General features: G+C 39.6%; 1 protein-coding gene across 1 annotated transcript in view; it reads left to right on the forward strand.

The window, feature by feature from the left end:
* Positions 1–13,745: 13,745 nt before the first annotated feature.
* LOC133976672 (neural cell adhesion molecule 2-like) overlaps positions 13,746–20,810 on the forward strand; it is a 268,406-nt gene continuing 261,341 nt past the window's right edge. The window contains 3 exon segments of the mRNA XM_062414931.1: positions 13,746–13,862; positions 13,973–13,986; positions 14,070–14,287. Coding sequence (XP_062270915.1) covers positions 13,746–13,862; positions 13,973–13,986; positions 14,070–14,287 — 349 coding nt within the window.

The raw sequence follows: 20,810 nt of genomic DNA on the forward strand, positions 1-20,810 counted from the left end.
CACACACACACACACACACACACACACACACACACACACACACACACACACACACACACACACACACACACACACACACACACATATTCCACAAACATATGTGCGTTCTTGCCGCTGATCCATCATGACGTCTCATTCCACCTCATTTCCTCAGACCTCTGCTTCTTTCTAATTGAGGCGGCAGCGAATACAATTATGGTGAGAATCATCCCGGACTGATGTGAGGACGGATTAAAGGGATTAAGAAGATAATCTGTTGACCCTTTGGCCCCAACGCAGTATGAGGCTGGGAAGGCAATTTGAGGCAGAGAGAAGAAGAGATAGGGGGGCTTTAATGAGCGAGCTGACGAAAGCCTCTGACCACCGAGAGGCTCGCTTGGCGTGCCGCTGGGGGATTACTTTCTGCAAGACTCCCCTTCACAATCTCACCTAACCCTTCGCATCCACCCTGCTGCCCACACACTCACTCCTGCTTCGAGGATGTTCAGTAACAGCCTCATACATGTGTTCCTAAAAGCTGCTGTCTCATAAAAACAGTGACATGCATGCTGCAGGATTTAACACCAACTGTTAGTGTTGTCTGTCTTTGAGATTTAGCCGCTGTGTGCCTTAAGGAAGTGTAGAAGTACATTGTATAAACAAACTAAGTTTGTTTATACCTTTTTATTTGACTTGTAAAGTTTACATTACATTTTATCTTAAGGATGATCATTCTGAATAGTGGACACTCCACACCAGGAAAAAGTGCCAGTTCTGCAAAACAACTTTCCTCATCATTCACCTATGGGCGTTACCTACTTGTTTTTAAAGATGTCTTTTGTCTCTGTGTGGTCCTTTGAAATCAAATATCTTTCATCACATTCAATCAGTATTAATTAATTAATTTTCTTAATTCATGTTTGGGTCCACCCAATTAACTTTACCCAATTAATATTTGACTCTCCTTTTAGTTCTGTTCTACCAACTACTGGGGGATATATTTGTCTTGTCAGCATGCTAAGATGCTTACCTAGCAGCTCATGTTTTCTGTCTGCCATTTAGTGCTGGGAACCAACACCAGTTCTTAATACTCGTCCCTAATCTCAAAACTAGATTAGGATTACCTGTGTTTTTTATACTGTACACTTCAGATTGTACCACCAGTATGTCCAACCAGTTTCTTTTAAAATACTCTGATTGCTCCTTACTATCTCTGCTGACTGACAGTGAGCCAGTAGAAAGATTTCTTTTTTCCCGTTTTTTGAAATCATTTATTCAGTGTCATGCTTTACAGTGGTGCGGTCTGGCTCAGCAGCCTATCTTTGAAACTTTAAACTATATAATCAAATCGAAGTTTTGTGTGAAGATTATTTGCCAACCTGTGGCACACTCCTTTGAAGTGGCTCACAACAAGAGCCTGCTTAGATTTGCTAAAGTATCTCTTCTGACTCCTTGCATATTCGAAATAGAGAGTACCAGCTTCTCCCCTCTTATAGGAAATTTAGAGTCCCTCAGTTTTAACTCAACAGGCTGAAGAATTCATTTATACATCAGTCTATCCTGTTGCCGAGCCAAAATCAGTGTGCTGCTGACTCAGATCTGAATCCATGTGATATGGATTACCATGACTGTTTGTGTGTTTTGTATGTGTCTGAAAATGTGTCATATGTGTAACTGTATGTGTGTAAATCTCTTGAACGGAAGTGCCGAAGGATACAAAATGAATTTAAGTAAACTGACAATCAAAGTTTTATCATATAATTGATCACAAGATCCAGACACCTTAATCTTCTAATTGTGGTGTTAAATTAAAGACAAAATTGCCCCGTAAACTGTGCTAAAAAAAGAAAGAAAAATAAATAGTTTTATAGCTTCTGTGTGAGCAAGGCAACTGACAGACTGTAAAAGTACTTTTAGTTGCAGTCAGACGAAAGATTGCAGTGCCACATGCCTATACATAAAAATATAAATAGTGTCATGTCTCTGTGTTTTTTACTGGAAGAATAAACAAAAAAAATCTGCACACTTGCATTGACTGACAGGAGCTTCAGAATGGCTGCCATCTGAACAAAAGATAAAGAGAAACACCTGGTGAGGTTATTAGACAATCTTATTAACAGACAGAAAATGTGTCACAATGACAAGGATCCTCCTCTAGTTGTCTGTTCTAGTTTTGATCTTCAAACAGTGAGCAGAATTACCTTTTTATCCTTTGTCCTGCAAGTAATGTATACTTCAAATTTATTTTTACCATATGACCTGTCAGGTATCTTAGAAACCATTTTAATTTAACAGCTGTGATATTCTTGTAATAGTTGCGGCACTCTGGATCAATGGGCTGAGATTAAAAATGACGTTTAATGGACGTTTGATGGGTTTAAATGATGCTCTTCACTTAAGCTGCAAATCATCCTCCATTTGCTGCCTAACAGATCTGTCTAATAATATAAGAATGAAAGGTTTTCCTTCAGGATGATATTTTTATCCTTTGACACCTGTCTTGTTCTTTTCAAAGAGTAACAGGTACTTAACACCTTGCTTGACAAAATTAATACAGTGTACAGATAGGTTGCTTTAAATTCAAGAACTGTTAAATGATCACTTCTCTCTGTATAGTGGAATGTTGAAGTGCAAAAGGGTGTAAACCTTGAAATATATTCACTCTCTGAAATTAAAAGCACATCTGACAGGTCACCAAGGCTATCAGATGGGTAAGTCATACATACATACATACTTAATGTGCTAGCCAAGCTTTACTTGTTGCTATGCCAACACATGAAACATCCTGATGGTTAAGTTTAAGGTAAAAATATTACTCACATACATTCAAAACCTAGATGAGTCCCTTTTATTTTAGGCCAACGCCTAGACGAAGCTATATAAATTAGGGGTCGCGGATCATAAGAAATAGCGATATCAGGGTCCTAATTTCTATGTTCTACATTTGAAGTGAAATTAAAGTTTGTTTGGAAAACTTTCGGAGGTTCGGGCTGCTCATCTTGTTTTAGTGGAGTTTTCCACCATCAGAAGTGGCGAGGGGAAAATTAGCATCACCCACATGATGAAAATTTTGAGGGTAAAGCCCAGGTAGAAAAATATCAAAACTTTCTTTTAAGTCATCAAATGTGGTTTCATTTCACACAGTGGCATGAATGTGATTTGCTAAATCATCTCTGACACATTTTAAATCCAGAGAAGAGGGATAAAAGAACCCAGATTTGTAAGTTTTACACTTACTGATAAGAAAATGTGTATCTACTGGGTATCTCTCCTCCACTCGGTCAGAGTTTCTGAAGTAATTTTCAGTTGTGCAAATGATTTCAACTTTAACAAAACAGCTATCCAAACAAATATGCACTAGTCGCATAGCAACAGAGGAAATATTTTTGTTGTAAACATCGTTCGCAGACTGTTCAAAAACTATTAACCAATCGATTTGTAATTGATTTATGTGTGCAGGTTACCACTGAGGATAGAAATGTTGAGGAAACTGAGTCAACTCCAAGATAGCGACAGGCTTTCTGCAGAGTGATACGGAAGGTGTGAATGTGTGTTTCACAGAGACAGAGACACAATGTGTGTGCTCTGTGTTTTTTATTACCAAGGGGCCGAGTAATTCTTCTATCTGCTGTCCACATTGTGTGCTGATTCAGGAGGCTGTCCTGAGGTTTTTCAATCACAGCCTAGACAGAGCGACTGGGCTCCTCTTTCCACCAAAGATAGGACTGTTGTTGTTCTCGATGGCTGCATTAAATTTGTGTCAGGAAGGTGTTAAACAAGAGAGCTTCTCAGGCATTATCCCAACTCCTACTTAACACACATCATTTATTTAGTGCGTCTAGTTACTCTTAAATGTTTACTGAGCAGGATTTACTGACACGCACAGTTTTGTGCACGGTTTGCTTTCTGGATCTCCTGAGATCCCACAAACACGGATTTTCTTTTGTATCATGTCATGCATATTTGATGCATGCTCCTTGTTTGTCAGCTTGTGTGTCACCAGCACGGCTATTGACACACAAGTGTTTCTTGTCTCCCCGTGGAATTTCATCATCATGCAACAATGAATTATGGTTTTTATCAGCATAATGTGGAGATGTTTACTGTGAACATGTCTGCAAATGGTTCAGTGTCATTGCTAAGTATTCATGCTGGATGTATCTGTAAAATATGCACTGTCAACATTTTTCATTTGTTTTTCACTACATGTTTGCTCCTGGTAGCTAAAGAATGCTTTACAGTATGGTTAGGCAACACAAAGCACTTGGGAAAATCAAATAATTGTGGTTTTTACATCGACGTTTGGGAATAGATTAGACAAACAAAGGTGCATTTTTGAAGTCAGACAGAGCCGATTTTGCTGTTTCTGTCTGCTTCCAGCCTTTATGCTAAGTTAAACTCTCCCACACACAGATATGAGGGTGTTATCAGCCTTTTCATCTGTTTCCTGTGTGTATAAGGATGTCACACTTTCTGGATTCTGCATAATTTTGTTTCCTCCTACTGTGTACAGAACGGCAAATTATTAGTAATATGAAACCATTTATTTATTTATTTTTTACTAAAAAAAAGGGGTTACATGTTTTATACTGCAATTGAACATTTATGTTTTTAGGCTAGAATCGATTCAGATTGATTCACTGTTTCGCACCAGGGTGGATATTTGCTTTGCTTTTTAAAAGTCATCCTCCATTCAAAAGTGTTCTACTTATTGTTGCTACAGTTGGGTGTTTTAGTTTCACTGTGCACAATGATATATGAGCAGCTCCTTTTTACATTTGGTGTCACCGAAAACCTCAGTTCAATATAAAATATTTGTGACATCAACTAGTTTGGACGCCAATCCTGCTCCACTGTACAACTTGTACAATTTTAATAAAAACGCTTGAAACCTCATGTGCACAAACAGTGTGAATGGACTTCACAGTTAAGACTAAACATGTTGTGTCCAGTAGTTAAACTTCCTTTTCATAGAATATGCACTTTTAACGATGGAGAAGAGTTGATGTCATTTTAAGGATTTTAATGAGATAATTGAACTTTTTTTCACAACATATTAGACACAAATTATTATTCACAGTAGTGTGTTTTAGATTCATCTTAATACATGCCTGGAGGGGATCTTAAAATCAAAAAAAGATCACAGAACAGGGAGAAGTGATTATGACACAGCGGCAGAATGTGTAAACACACATTCGCACCCATATGTGCAAATTCAGATGCATACTGTACTTTGATTATACATTCAGACTCTAAAAAAATGACACGCTGTGGTTGACAGTCTGGGCATGCTCTGACCATCTGGAAATGCCTTCCAGGCTGACAGACATTCAATTTATCTAAGTCTACATCACTTTGCACCATTTGCTGTATGCACACAACTTTGCACACGTGTAATTTTTCAGAATCAACAACTTCCCAATAGCTCTGCTCCCTGTCATTTGTTTAAAAAACATCCATGCACCACATTAATCATAATAATCCCGCTTTTGTTGTGTTGAATATAAAGTGCGTTATGTGTTTGAGGAGTTGCTGAGGCAAGCATATTTTCACTTGTTTCATCCCTCCTCAATTTGACCAGATACATAATGTTTTTCTTTTCACTTGAAGGAAAAAAAAAACACTTTAGGCAATGATGTCCATAACTCTATTTGTCTCATGGAGGTGTGTAACCTACTTTCATTTAAGACATAGTGTGACATGGTAACGAGTGGAAATTGCCTCTAATGATGTCATTGTAAATAATAAGAAATATGTGTCTGGCTATCAATCAGATTTTTTTCACTCACCTCCTCACACCTTCCAGTCCTGTTAACCAGTGTCTGACTGATTTACCTGCTATCAGGAAGACCCGACGCCTATGCATCTATATAATGAGTCGTAGAAATCAGTGTGGCATTTGATAACGGTGAGTGAAGATCAGGGAGAAGTTAGACCTCCCCTTCGGCATTTGCGCTGTGTTTAATCTGCTTTCGTTTCACACATCTGTCCCTGTGAACTTAGCACTTACTTCCTCTCATCATCTCAAGGAATCCATTGAGGATCGGACAGCAATACATCTCCAGAGACTTGACAGCAGCTTAATAATCACTCACCAGGGTAATCGTGAGTTGGTGAAAGCTTGGTTATCATTTTTGGTGCCTTTTTTCTTCTTGAGTAAAGCGTTAGGGGTTTGTGGTTTTTTGTTTGTGAGCTGACTGAACTGTAACACACGGTGGCCATTTTATTGTGATATTACGCTCACGGTGTGAAGTTGTCAAGTAAAGCATGTTGCGAGCGTGGTGAGCTGATCACCCTGAAGACATCTCAAAACCTTTTCTGTAGCAGCTATATTTGATGATGCAACTAGTGAAACACACTGTTTTATACGCTGTTGTTATGTGTTGCCAAATCATCTTTATGAGAGACATTATTAATGTCAGCCTGCCAGCCAAAATACGTGATGTCTGAAAGTCAGTTTTTCCTTGTTCTGCCCTAGCTGGTGTTTCTTTATTATGGGACACTGCAGAGTTCAGAGTTATGACAGGACACAGATCTGAATTTTTGCCCCTTTACCTGCAAAGAAAGTTTACCTCTGGGTCACAATATTCTGGTAATTATTTTAACTATCGTAGAAATGTTAGTCTTATTGGTTCAGAGTTCACAGCGAATTTCATAATGGTGAAAACTTGAAAGTACAATAACATTTTATGGAGGCATCTTACAGGGTACACAGCCAGATAACAGTGATCTCTCTTGTGCCTTTTTATGTCTCACCTAAAGCACTTTGAATTGTCTTGTTGTTGTTGTTGTTGTGCTCTTCAAATGAAATTGCCTTGTATTGTGATGTAGCAGTGGAACAGTTTTCTGAGTTAGAAGATATGCGTCTAAATGCTCGAATGATTTTGAACTTTAAACTAACACAAATGTTGTTATATTGGAATAAAAAGCCATAAGTGTTGTTTCACAGTCTCCTCAATGGTTCATGTGTTGGGCTCAGTGTGAGCACTAACAGCCCTCCACGCATAAATGGCTGAGTGTAAAATCATATGACGTAAGATGGTTTTAAGGTCTTAAATAATAATCAATAATAAATATATAGATACAGAATAAAGAAGGTTGTTTAAGAAAGCATATAACATTTACACAATCCAGTGGATTGATTTGTCATCTGACAGCTTTAGTAGTGCTAGCGTTGACGTTAAACACTGTAATTACAGTAACAGTATTTCCACTGCAGACCAGGCAGGCATCAGGTCTTACTTTCAACATTGTCAATATAAGCTTTAATCCAGTTGCTGTAACATTTTTTTGTTTAGTTTTTTTAATCCTTTTGGGGATCCTGGCTAATTCATCTGTCCATTTATCACTTTGGTCAAAGGAAAGTGATAGTAAACAAGTTGTGTGTTCGACCAGCTCGCCATTTTCTCAGAGGCTTTACTTGACAGAGTTCAAGCTTCCTACCCTGGGTGTGACATCAGAGGAGAAACGGTCTGGGTTTATTGGATAACCAGGAAATCCTGAACAGGAGCATTTTTGTAACTTTATAAACTGGACTCATTCATGTAGAGCTGGACTGAACTATGAAGACCTTTTTTTTTTTTAAACTCCCCTTTTGCTCTAATATAATGGTCAAAAATGTAACTGATGGTGTGTTTGAGTTTATTCAAATTCCACTGTTTTATTCCACTGCCATGCAATGAATTATTAGTTTGTTTGTGTTGTGAAATAACCAGGGGTCATGCATGTATCCCGTTTGGGGTTTGATATTGACTCAAATTTTCAACTGATTTGAACTTGGTCAAACTGCTACAACGTACACTCTTACCCTTTTAAGAGGAATATATAAAATGTGTCTCTAGCTTTGGGGAGATATGTAGAAATGAGGAAAATGTGAATATATTTTGACAGACAGATTGAAAGCGTGGCGATTTCCCCTCCCTCTGCCAAACATCTGCCTTATTACAGGTCAATACTCTACATGTGTGTTAAATCCCAGAAGGAACAGCATGATATGAGATTTTTGATACCTGTATGTAAACGCTGTTTTCTCGTGTTGGGACACAATCAAATCGAGGGGGAAAAGCTGTCACTGTGTTCGTTTTATGTATTTTTAAAATCTCTCGACACAAATCTGACAATAAAAAAATAGATTAAATGCTGACATTTCAGCTACAGATTCATTTGCACAAATCCCTTGTGTGATTTTTGTGTGTGTGATTACGAATAGGAATAGCAGTGTGAATACATCCTTGGAGTATTACATTATGCTTACGTGTGTGTAAAACTGGGCCACAATTATTTTTGAAGTTATTAAATGGTCTTCTAGTTCTCAGCAAATCTAAAAATACTCTCTTGCTGTAGATACTTCCTTTTATTTCCTAAAGTACAAAGTGTTCATTTGTATAATAATATATAATTCGACTTTATGTTTATCATTGAAGTTTTAGTAATTGGTGGAGGTGTGCTGGATTGCATTATATTAAAAAGTGTTCCTGATATTTTGTCCATGCCATTAATATACATATAGGTGACAAATATTAGGAACTCTTTTCAATATAATGCACCCCAGTACACCACCACCACCACCACCACCACCACCCACAATGACAACAATAATAAACATACAGTTGAATTAGCACCTTTCTGACAGTAGAAAGTATATTTTACACAGCTGTTATATTGGATTGAATTAGATTGCACAGGTGTTCCTAGTGTTGGTGAGTATGTGTAGATGTTTGAGGATTTGCAAATAAAATCAAATATGCTTGTAACTGTAGCTGTCAAATAAAGTTAGGGAACTGCAATATTTCCCTCTGAAAAGTAAATATAAAGTGACATCAAATGAAATACTATAGTCAAGTTGGAATTCCTTCAAATTGTACTTTAGTAATGCTACTAATAGAATGACTTTCTATCACTCTCTCTTGCTGGACTTAAAGTTTGTGGTATTGATTTAATATTTGCAGAGGTCACAGTGAGCGCAGACATAATACAGTGTTGACAAGACTTGAGTGAGCAGGACGAAACATATTTGTTTTAAGATAATGTGATGAAAGCTGTTTCTCCCCCACACAGTATAAAAGGGAAAGGATATGGATCAGACTGTGTTGACATCAAACAATACATTTTGCCACAGTGTTTTCACATTATGAACATTTGCAGCACTTGACTTGAGGGAGGTGTTATACTGTAAGTTCAAAGAGAGAGAGAGAGAGAAGGGAGAGGAGGGGTGACTTGTTAACTTGTAAGCCTGACAAAGACCTTAACAATGCATTATCTGTGCATATGACTCCAGTGTGAGGCCTGCTCTTCAATACAGCCATTTAACTTGGTTGCTAAGGCAACTGGCTGGCTCGGGTGACAGCGGTGATGACGGAGCGATCACTGACAGTCTTGGTTTCAAGAAAGGCCACAAGTTCTTCCACTCAGTGAAAAACACTTAGTCTTTTTCCCCCCCTAGTACAAAAGAAGCTGCTTTATGCAATACTTTGCAAGAGTGAAGTGGAGAACTCATACCAGTGACATGTTTACTGTGAAATGGACTCTGCCTTTTTAATACAGTTGGACAAACCATGACAGCAGTTACTGTATTATGTTATTATGCATTTAAAACAAGTGGAAAATATGCCTTTTGAAAGCAATGTGATGGTGCAAATTATAGTTTATATGAATGTGCGTATATTCTGAAAGCGTGAAGATTGGACATCTCTTGAAGAACCGTCATTAATGTCGTCTGGCTATCACCATAACGGTATTGATGTTGTAATATAACTGGTGGATAAAGTTTTGTTTTAGAAGCCTTGGCCCTCAAACTAATCATTATCTGTATCCATAAACACAGAATCAGACACTCAAATTTATATTTACTGGCCTGTTTGTTTGAGTTTCAAATTAGTCTGATGCACAACAGACCATGCTTGAGATTTGCAGTTGAGACCTTCTGCTGCGAATGAACTGACTCTTCACTTTAAACAATCATCTTTTATTAATGCAGAACTCTTAATGTCAAGAGAATTTCACACAGGGGTTAGATTATTCTGCCTTACACAGTCTTTTTGTACCTCCAACACCCTCTCAAAGGGCATATCGACGTTTTACATTACCGGACAGAAAAAAATTCCACCAAAAACTTGAACTTTGCTATTTCAATGACTCACAAAGCCACACTGTTAAAACAATTAAAAGCATACATTTACCCTCGAGTCATGAGGGAGCCAATTGTTGCAGGAGGAGCTGATGTGGAATTCACACTTGTTCTTCTTCTGAAGAAGAAAAACTTTAACTTAAGATCATTTCTTCTTTTAATGATCACACCTTTTAGCAAGGGAGGAGCTGGAGGAATATTAAGTGGCTCTTAATGCAGTAAAATGGAAAATGGTGAGATGATGTTATTGTTTTAAAACAAAAAGTGCATCATTGCTGAAATACTTGCAATTTAGTCTGTGGGGCTTTATGTCCCCTTCTGCTAATCTCCAAAACAGTTTGATCAAATCTCAATGGATATCATCCAATATTAATGAGCAAATCAACATATTGTCACACTATACTGGAAATCATCGAAACTTAAAATCTTGATTCAGTATCTGAACATGTGAGGTCAAGTTTGTAACTATTGTCTGTGACAATACTGTTTACTTCTGTATGTAAAGTGGAATGCTAACAGAAAGCTGACTATAAATCAATCATTGTAAAAACTTCAAAAACAAAATCTGGATCTAAAAAGTACAGCTTTTTAGTGAGCATCAAATCTTAACTTTTAGTTCACACAGTGCATCTCAGCCCAATAAATGTATAGTTGTTTGATTTGACACCCAATTGACAGTATGACTGTGCATGAGCCTTAGTAATTATAATTTGGAACTACTCATGGATTTGTTGGACTCCTCTGTCTACATGGGGTTGGCTGATCTCCATTGCTTCCTTCAGTATAGTTAGGGGCCAGCTATGGAGTTTCAGGACAACTTTGATGAACATGTTCAGGCTGTCCACATCCTCAATAGTCTCCTGGTAGGCCTCGGGGCTGCCCTCCTCAGCCCTATCTGTGAGATGTTGTCCCTGTGTCTTTCACTTCTATCCATAGGTATTAATGGCAGAGATGCTTGGATGGCAGGAACAGGTCCTTCATCACCTGAATTGTTCATAGTCTTTTTCTTGTTTTTATTAGTCTGTCAAGGCCTTAATAACTGATGCTCTGAACAGTGTGTTTAACAGAGGATTGCTGTCAGTATCCTCCTCAATATCTTGTTTTGTATTTTCACTTGGCTGCTCTAGTTCCACTTGGCTAGCCCCCTCATGCACATCAGGTAGTCTAGTCATCAGCCCCTCAAGGTCAAATATCGGGAAAAATACAGTCCTTGTTTCCCCTTTATCAATATTGAGAATTGGCCAGGAACAGTGTATCTATCAGGGAGTTCAGTTCCTGTTGTATCTCTGAGATCATAAATCTTGTGAGTCTTATTAGCATTTCCTCTGTTCTCTATATTGTTCACTACAAAAGTGAGTCTTCCTCTTAAACACACACTTCTGCTCTACTCTCTATTATGCCGTAGCCACAGCTGTCTGAGCCCCAACATGTTGTTTGGCCACTAAGCTTTGTTCTAGTCTGTCTCTCCCATGAGAACTATATTTCTTTCCACGTAGCGCTTTGCCCTGGCTGAGACTGACTCCCACCAGCTGGTGGTGCTACTGTTTTTTGAGTTAATTTTTAAGCATGTTGTAATAGCTGATAGGAATAACTTAATAACAACTTTGTTGTTTCACGGCAAGCATTGCCTGTGAGTATTTTCAATCATTAACTTGCCCTCTATCTTCATGTTATTAATACAGCTGCGTGGTGGCTATATGTAGCCTTAAAATGTATGACTTCTTGCATTTTCTATGTTTGGTAGCTTTATTTTGGATATATTTAATCCTCTTTCTTCTTTATTATTTGGTTTATAGTCTCCTTACATTCTTCCCATTTATCAGATCAACTTTGTATGTTCTTCGTCAGTATTGGATATTTAGCTCCTAGAATACTCACTTTAACAAGACTTTTAACCTATATCATTTTTAATTGAGAACACAACATCCAAACAATACGCAGACTATCAACAACACCCAGAGATTAATCAAACTCTAATTAACTCTTGATCAGTGGTATCTCATGTACAGATAAAGTGAAATGATGATACACAGCCTAGAGAGCAGAACAGGTGTTTTTTTGTTTCTTTTAAACACAGACGTGTGGAAGGGAGAGAAAAGAGGGGGCTGAAGCCCCTCTAGAAATCCTCCCTACAGCTCTGGTTTCATGCAGCTTGGAGCTCGAGAGAAAGCCAGCGCTCACCCACTCTACTCTTCAGGATACTTAAACAATACCAAGGAATCTTAACATGATAAATGACTCTCAATTTCTCGATTTCATTTCCAGAGAGGCCTTCCAATCATCGGATTTTGGTAGTTAGTTTTACCCTTATACAAAAGGTAATACAACTTTCCAAAACTCCTTTTCTCTCTCCTCAATCACACATGTACACACGCACAGGGAAAAAAAGCCATAGTCTGAATTTAACAGGGAAAACAAATTAGTAATCAATTAAACAATTGCAGCAGTTGGGTCGACCTGACAAGATACAAAAAAAGAAATCTGCTATCCAGCTAAGTCTCATTGGGAAATGATTGTTGCTCTCCATTTTCACACCCTCCCAGTTTCCACTTGGAAAGTTGGACACAAATTGCACCGTAACGAAATCCTGAGAGCCAACAACTCACCTCTGGATGGCTGTTAGGCAGGTTGGGACTTTTCCTTATCTGCCACGGTTTTCTTTACTTCATCAGTCTGTCAGGCGACTTTGGGGAATTACAGCCATGGAGCCCCTCTGACACATGTCCGATAGGAGCACAGGAATGTGGGTCAAATCATGGGCAGAAAAATGAGTGTTTGCTTGCCTGAAATGAAACCTAGGAGAGACGGCTATGGACTGAGGTCATGTACACCAGTCTCAGGGCAGCTGCTGGCCATTTGAGTGCAGTTGTAATTACGTTGTAGTCCCCCAACCCCCAATTAAAAAAATAAATCACACAAATATTTGCAAGTGCAAATTTTCTTTTCTTTACATTATCAATGTAACAAAACAAAATAAATACATATAACAATACATATTGCACTGTAAAACTACCTATAGAACAGGAAAACACCCAAAGAAGAATAATGAAAAAAAGAATAATAATAATTAATAACAAATACAATAATTATACGTAGTTAATAATTATAGTTATATTGTCATTATCATTGTAACCAACATTGTCAGAATAAATAAATAAATGAATACAAATAAAGTAAACTATACATTGTGACACATAACACAAGAAAAGTAACACAACTTTACAAACTTTACAAAGAAAATAGCTTAAATTACAAAACAAACAAACCAACAACAAAAAATGTGTGCAAAAGTACAATCCTCTTCTGTAAAATAAACGAAGAAAGAAAATTCAAATACACGTTCTTCGTCAGTGTGATTTTGTGACAAGTGATTTTGGGGACACCCCACTGTATAAGAGCAAAGTTATTGAATATTTTTGTAGTACCTCTTTTCGGTGTTGCCCTTTTTAGGTCCCTGTCTTGTCTCATAGCAGGCTGTACATAGACATCAATGTTATTAGATGGTGCTGTGTTGACATTACATTTTGGAAAAATGACTTATTTTGAGATTGTGTTGACGAGTTAACTTCACAGTTAGTTTGCAGCGAATGTTGGCACGCGTCATTCAAATTGCACATTTTTCCTGTGTGTGACTTGATACATGACAGCAATCATAGTCATTGGTGGGATCATTCAGAAGGTGGTGGATCCAGGGGTCCAAAGCTGGAAAGGGTCCCCAGATTTCTTAGCTGCACCCCTGCTCAAAGTCAACTTGGATGTAGGGACCAAACATAGAGATTTTTTCTCAACTTCTTCTTTTACAGAATGTTCAAGGCATGCAAATCATAAACATGTTTGACTTGATCCTTGTCTGCTTTCATCCAACAGCTTCCAGCAGTGAGGTTGGAGATAAGTGATGCTGAAGGAAGAGAGGAGGGGGGGGGGGTGTCCTCCTGAGCGCAGAGCATGCCCGGTGAACGAGCAGGAGCGGGAGCGCGCGTGTAGGAAGGAAGGGAAGGAAGAAGCTGAAGCAGATCAGTCGCCAGCGGAGCCCAAGACGGTGGATGAACGGAGCCGAGAGTGTGTGTCGCCCTTGTCGTTTTTATACAACAGCTGAAAACAGCGTCCGGCAGCTCAAAACCTGCCCGAAAATGATGCTCAAACTCGTCCATCTCCTCGGGGTGCTCGTCTGCAGCAGCCAAGGTAGGGATGCCTGCGTGAGGGGCTGAAATCCTCGAGCTTGATGACTTTGTGGACAAGTTGAGTGCATTTGCCATCGTGATCTGCAGCAGGCAGAAAGAGCTGCTGCTGGGAAGAGAGACAGGGAGAGAGAGGTAGAGTAAGAAGGGGGAGCAAGAGAGAGGGAGAGAGAGGGGTGGATTGTTTAACTGGACGTTATTTTGTAGTTGAGGCACGTCTTGCAGGGGCCAGAATGCTTTCTTACTGAAAAGGGGGATTATGATGGGGTCCTTTTTTCAGGGTGGGTGAGCTGTTGAGATGTACACTCTGTAGTCCCCGGACAAAAACTGTTATCTTCATCATTAGAAATGGCTTACACTCGTTTAGTTTTAGTTCTTTTTTATCTGTAGGAGGTTCACAGTGTTGTTTAGGAGTCTTATTTGCAAAAATGACTTGGTTTAATTGTGACAATCGAGGGTTGTCTTCCAACTTAAAGTGACATCATGCACGCAGATATACATTTTAATGGCATTTTCTGAATCATATTTGTTTAGACCACCGCCTTTCGTCTTTTCTCCCACTCTTGGAGTCCAAGCTGTCCTGCTGCGTACAACCGCAACATACTGTGGGTTGGAGAATTGTACATCTCCCATCTGTGTCTGCATCTCGTGCGCAGGCTGTGCATGACAACACCCGACCCGTGACGCGGTCACCCGGTCTGAAATGCTTGGGAAAGTTTGCAGATACGAGCTGCATTTGTTGCAGGAGTGACACTTCACTGTTAATTGGGATTTCATGTTCTTGGCGCACCTGATCCGGAGGGGTGATGGTTGTCCCTGTGCGCCCGCGCGGGGAGGGGAGGGGTGAGGGTGAGAGGTATGACGATGTTACCTGAGTGACTGCTGCTAAAAAGGGCTGATTGAATGAGATTACACTGTCGCCTTTGGCTTTTTTTTTGTCGGTGTATGTTTCTGAACTGTGTCCTGGTCAGTGAAGCGCGTCGCTGTGCTACCGGGGGCTGAATCCCTGCGTGCACTGCGAACAATACCCAACTCTTTTTTTTTTTTTTCTCACCTCAAATTCACTCTTAATCCATTTCTTGAGGCGAAAGATTTCATTTCAGCATGATCTTTTTTCCTCCCATCTCTTTCTGTATACATGCAATGCATTTAAACAAAGCAGGCTTTTGTTTCTTCTCCAAAAAAATCTTGCAACAAGTTAATTTGCATCGAGGGTAACTTGGGTTATCTTATCCCCTTGAGCATGAATTTTCCACTCGTTAAAAAGACACCAAAAGGTATAAAAAAAAAAAAAAATAGGAGCTGTTAGATGGTCACTTCTTGCAGTGTGAACACACTGGGTTCCTGGCGCACAACGGCAGGTGGGGGTAGAGCGCTGCAAAGTGGTGCCAAGAGTGAAGCCATAAGCCACTGCTCGTTAAAGCATGTTGCATTCTCATTCAGACTACAGACACTTGCCTTGCTGAAGTCCTTCAAGGCAGTGGGTCTCAGGGTAGGGTTTGGGTGCCTGTAGAGGCCCTTAAAGAGGTTCCAAAGGGTCCCTAAGGCAAAAATGGAGAAGCACAGATACATTTTTACTGTAGCGACTTCAGTATGGAGGTGTAAAAAAAAAAAAAAAAAAAGGACTATGAATTTTAATAACACGTCCCTCTGACACTGCTGATGTATAATTTCAACACTTGTACTAAGGGAAGTTGCATAAGATTAAAAATATAAACCAGCAGCTGCTTTGCCAGGTGGAGATTTGTGGGACTGACTTGCATCAAATGGGATTCCATGTGGTTTAATGTGTGTTTGTTTTGGTGATCTGTGACATAAAAACAGCAGCACGCCCCCCATTATAAAGATTTCTAGCATACCATAGCAAGATGCCTAAAGCCACAGAGGCACAGGGTTCGATTATCCTCAACATTATAAAAAGGACTGCAGTTTATTGGCAGTTCATATTTCCAGCCCAATCTATAGACTGTTAGAAGCATGTGTTATAATGGAGAGGAAGAAGAAGAGGAGCATGATTTTCATCTATTTAATATATGTGATCCCTCTGAGCTAAAACAAAGATACATAGGCGACTCTTCTGAAGCCTTAACTAGAATATTCATTGCTTTGTTACTTCCCCTTTGTTGCAGTAGTATTACATCACGCTACCAACAAATTTCCATTCTTATCATGCTTTACATGATAGCCGAGTCCACGCAAATTGACCTAATATGCAAACCTGCTATAATGAGAATAATAAGGGTTGTTCTGAGGTGAAGGGCAAAGAGGTGTTGTGTACTTGGGTAGAGCAGAAACAATAACATCAGTTAAACGTACACAAGCAGAGAGAGATTTTTGTTTTTTTACTGGCTTTCTCTGATACATGACTCCAGCTTGATGTTTCTGACAGAAGTCAGCGAGGTGCCCTCAGCTCCTACCACACCAACTCTGCAGATATCCTCAGCTCTACCCCCCACTCCCTGGCTCCTGAAGGAAAACATTTGCTTTTGAAGTCCCAGCTCACCGTCTACCATGCGCTTGAGTATGCATCCTTGAAGGTTTATGTATTTGGCTTTTACCGATGCTTAGTACAATGAATTATATGCTTGCTTGGGCTCACCCGGGACGCGCCAATGTGATGTTAAGTGGCGTAATTAAGATATTTCGCTGTATCTCTGGGGGAAAATGTCAGTGGCTCAGGGTTTAAAAGATTTATGCCCCTGTGCTTAAGTGTCTCTCGTAGCGCCCTGAGCCTGGGCTTAAGTGTTTGAGGTTTGCTTACATCTTGTAGTTTTGGTTTATGTACATAATTACATGAATACACACACACACAAACACACAACCACACATGCACTGCCCCATATTCCACATATGGATCATCGGGTAAATATTAATGAGGGTAGTGCAGATTTATTCACACATTTTTTTAGCACAATCTATACCTCTACCTTTCTACTACTGGCTGAACTGATAACTCGATAATGGAACAATGCTGCATGCACCTCTTAACATCATGCAACACTAGTCACCAACTCCCATTAAAGACAGGCAAAGCTGTTCACAAAAAGAAATCTCGTATGTCCTGGTCCTGCAAGGTGAAATTGATTGCATTATTTGATTAATAGACTAGGAAGGAGAGTGCACATATAGAGCGCTATGTATATATATATGAAAATGGAATCGCCCCCTCGAGGCAGTCGCATATGAGAAATCAATTTAGGGAATGACAAGAGTCAGCAGGCCTCTGAATTGTACAAAGGGCAATCTCAGTGTTATGGATATGCTATTTATTTGCCTGCAAGCTTTTGATTTCTCATGTGTGCCCTTTAGCGCTCAAACGGTCGAGTTCAGGCCTTAGCATCCACTTTGCGTAGCACGTAGAAGGCAGGAGGAGAGTGTTACATTTTAAACACCTGGATCCACAAGGAAAGCACTTCCACATGCCTCTGTGCTGCAGGGGTGTTGTCAGCTTGCTGGGAATGACATGGCAGCAATAAGACCAGAAAGGGAAATGAGCAGTTGCTTTGAGATACACACATTGCCATATTTCTCTGAATCCTACCTACATGTGTTCCTGTATTTCCTGTCTATTTCTAAACTCAAAGGCTGCAGATCTGTTAAATTATTAAAGACTGTGCCGTGTGACTAAAACTTTGCTCAAATGCCTTGTTTCAGCACTTCCCTACAGCGCATGAAGCCGCGGAGGCTTTTGTTCTTCGTAAATAAACCTGTGGCTCGTCTATAAATAACTCCACCTCCGAGAAGTTTACAGGTCAGCCGTAGTGCAGCGCCTTGAAATAAACAAACTGCCTGGCTCAAGGGTAGTTTGGAAGGCGCTGCGTGCAAACTGAGCAGTCATTAGCTCACGGCTCAGTTAACAGGATTAGTATCAAGGATTAAGAGACCTGTGTCGCAAATATATTCGTACTTATTTGAAGACACATTGTCTGGTAATGATACATTTTTGGCTTTTAGGTGACTTAGGCACAGAGAGCAGAGATGACATTCCAGCAGCAAGCTCCAGTAGATGAACACTTGGCATATACTGAAAAAGCTTTGGTTATTTGCGATGCATGGAGCAAAAAAAAAATCAACGTGCTCAGTAATGCCCTCTGCCAACGTCTGTCTATTTTCACTCAAATTACCCATTATTATCATGGAACTGACTAATGTTCTCCTCGGGGAGTCTCTCACAACCAGACGCCAAGAAAATGTAGATACACTAAGCAGTCGGGGTTCTCTTGTAGGACGACTTTGGCATTGCTTGTTAATTTCTATATTCTGAACACCAGAAAGGGAAAATTGGGAAAGATAGAGAGAGTAAGGAGACAATATGTAATACAGAAAGAGAGGTGAGGAAAAAATCATGTTTAAAAATTCATTCAATTCAAGTGAATTTGATTGCGTTTAGTTAAATTGCATTGCCAGAGATCGAATCAAACTCTACGGAGTCGCACTGTGCCAAAATTAATAAAATGTAATTGAATCCTGTCGAGATGGAATCAAATTAGGCCAGGCTGACGCGATTGGAGGAGGCAGCTGCTGCATGTTGCAGGGCGCTCCTGTGGGTTTGTCTACTGTTTTACATCAGTTTGGTGCTCGCCAAGCAGGAGACCCTTTGGCTTCTGCTTATACGTGTCCTGCCAGTCTAAATGCCAGTCTAACTAGCAGGCTAATAGGCAGAGCCAGGATGCCAGGGTGACAACAGAATCACTGGGAACACTGGCTGACTGACAGATGGAGGGAGAAAAGTAGTTGCATGGTCCTCCTCTCCCTCTCCTGTTGCTCACTCTATTTCGGCGTGGCATGTACTCGCACTTAGTCGCACACTTCATAGTCTTCTCTTCCAAATCACATCCCCTCATGGGATGCAGCACTGTTGGTCTGGGGCTTACTTCCTGTTTTTGGGCGCCGGCGGGCATGATTAAATGAAGAACAGAGGGATCAGAGAAATGGCAGAAGAGCTTCAGAACCACTCCAGTTTGGGCTGTGCGTTTTGAGTGACCCACTTAGGCCGTATTAATAACCATACTGAAGCCTTGGGGTTTGCTTCAGAGTGGCCTGACGTAAATCATATCTGAAATATAAATTGCAGGAAGCTGTTTTTGTGACATAACACTTAAATAAACTAGCAATAGTCTGCTTATCCTGCCAGCTTACTCCTCAGTTGGTATTGTTGATAAACTGTAGAAAAACACAGATTTAGAGTCAGTGGTGTCATCTTTTTATAGAAATATCTCCATTTGCTGCCATCTTTCAGCCAGTTGTTGGAATACTTTTTAGGTTGCCATGATGAATTGTATCACTTTTCTCAGCATCAACAATTTAGATAGTTGATACGGATGTATGTGTTGGGAATGGCGAGGTAAAGGGATTCAAAGGTGTCACCACATGTGTTAAATGAACTGCCACATGTGTAGACTTGCATTCATACAGAGATGACACTGACTGCTATGCCGTGCTCTCGCAGTACGATTAACACTGATGATGTTAATGTGCGAGTCTGCTGAAAAACATCCACGGATACAGGGGGAAAAAAATTAAGCCGCAGTATACTGTACAGCATCTTCACATGTGTATTTATTTTTAGCTGCTTATTTAGTTTTAGCTGCTGCAAGAGCTCTAAGAACTGTTGGAGATTGTCATTTGTTTACCTGACATCATAATCTCATCTGTTTACTTATTTAAATTTATGCAGTCTTAGGTAAAAGCAGCAGGTATCAGCAGTTATACATTTCTCTACTACCCTGTTTAAATTTTGATAAACTGTTAAAAGGCGAGCAGCATGCAGGCTTCTATATGATTACCTGTACTGTATCACAGACATATTGCACTCATTAATAGTGTGAAATGCAGTTTTTTGCAGTGTCAAAAACACTATGTAGTGATTGTGAACCTAGAGTGATACTTTTGCATTTTGCAGGTACGCCAGTGATGTTATGTAGGTATTCTAGGCTAGGACCAAGTTTACACTGTAGTTCGGTGACACTGTGTTGACTCTGTATTACCTGTGTAAAGGTTAGCAGCTAATGTGACACTTTTTTGTCATAATTGAGGTGCGTGGTGGTAGCCTGGAAAATGAGGTCTAATGTGAAGTAGCCCCCATTGCTCATATTTGCATTTTGTATGAAGAAATGTGGTGTTATGCTGGGCAAAGACTATTTGTATGGAAATGGAGGAGAAATATTAACCTCGAAAGAGTTAAAAGGTGGGATAGTCTTTTGTATTTGTGCATACTTGTGGTATTTTGTTTTCTTGTATTGTCAACAATTCAGATAATAAGAATCTATATGTGCATGACGAAGGCAGAAAACGCTGTGCAGTGATTATGAACCTAAAGTGATATTTTTGCATTTTCCAGAAAATCTTCATTAAATGTGTGTAGCCAGATTGAACCTGTGTGACATATTTACGCATACTGCTAAAAAAAGCATAAAAAAAGCATAAACAGACATCCAAATTAACCAAAAAACCAAGACAGTAAAGTAAACCTCACATGACTCTCTCACATACATTGCACCTAACAAGAAGTTTTAAAATTGTAAGAC

This window comes from Scomber scombrus, chromosome 24 (assembly GCF_963691925.1).
Source record: "Scomber scombrus chromosome 24, fScoSco1.1, whole genome shotgun sequence".
In the NCBI taxonomy this organism is placed as follows: domain Eukaryota; kingdom Metazoa; phylum Chordata; class Actinopteri; order Scombriformes; family Scombridae; genus Scomber; species Scomber scombrus.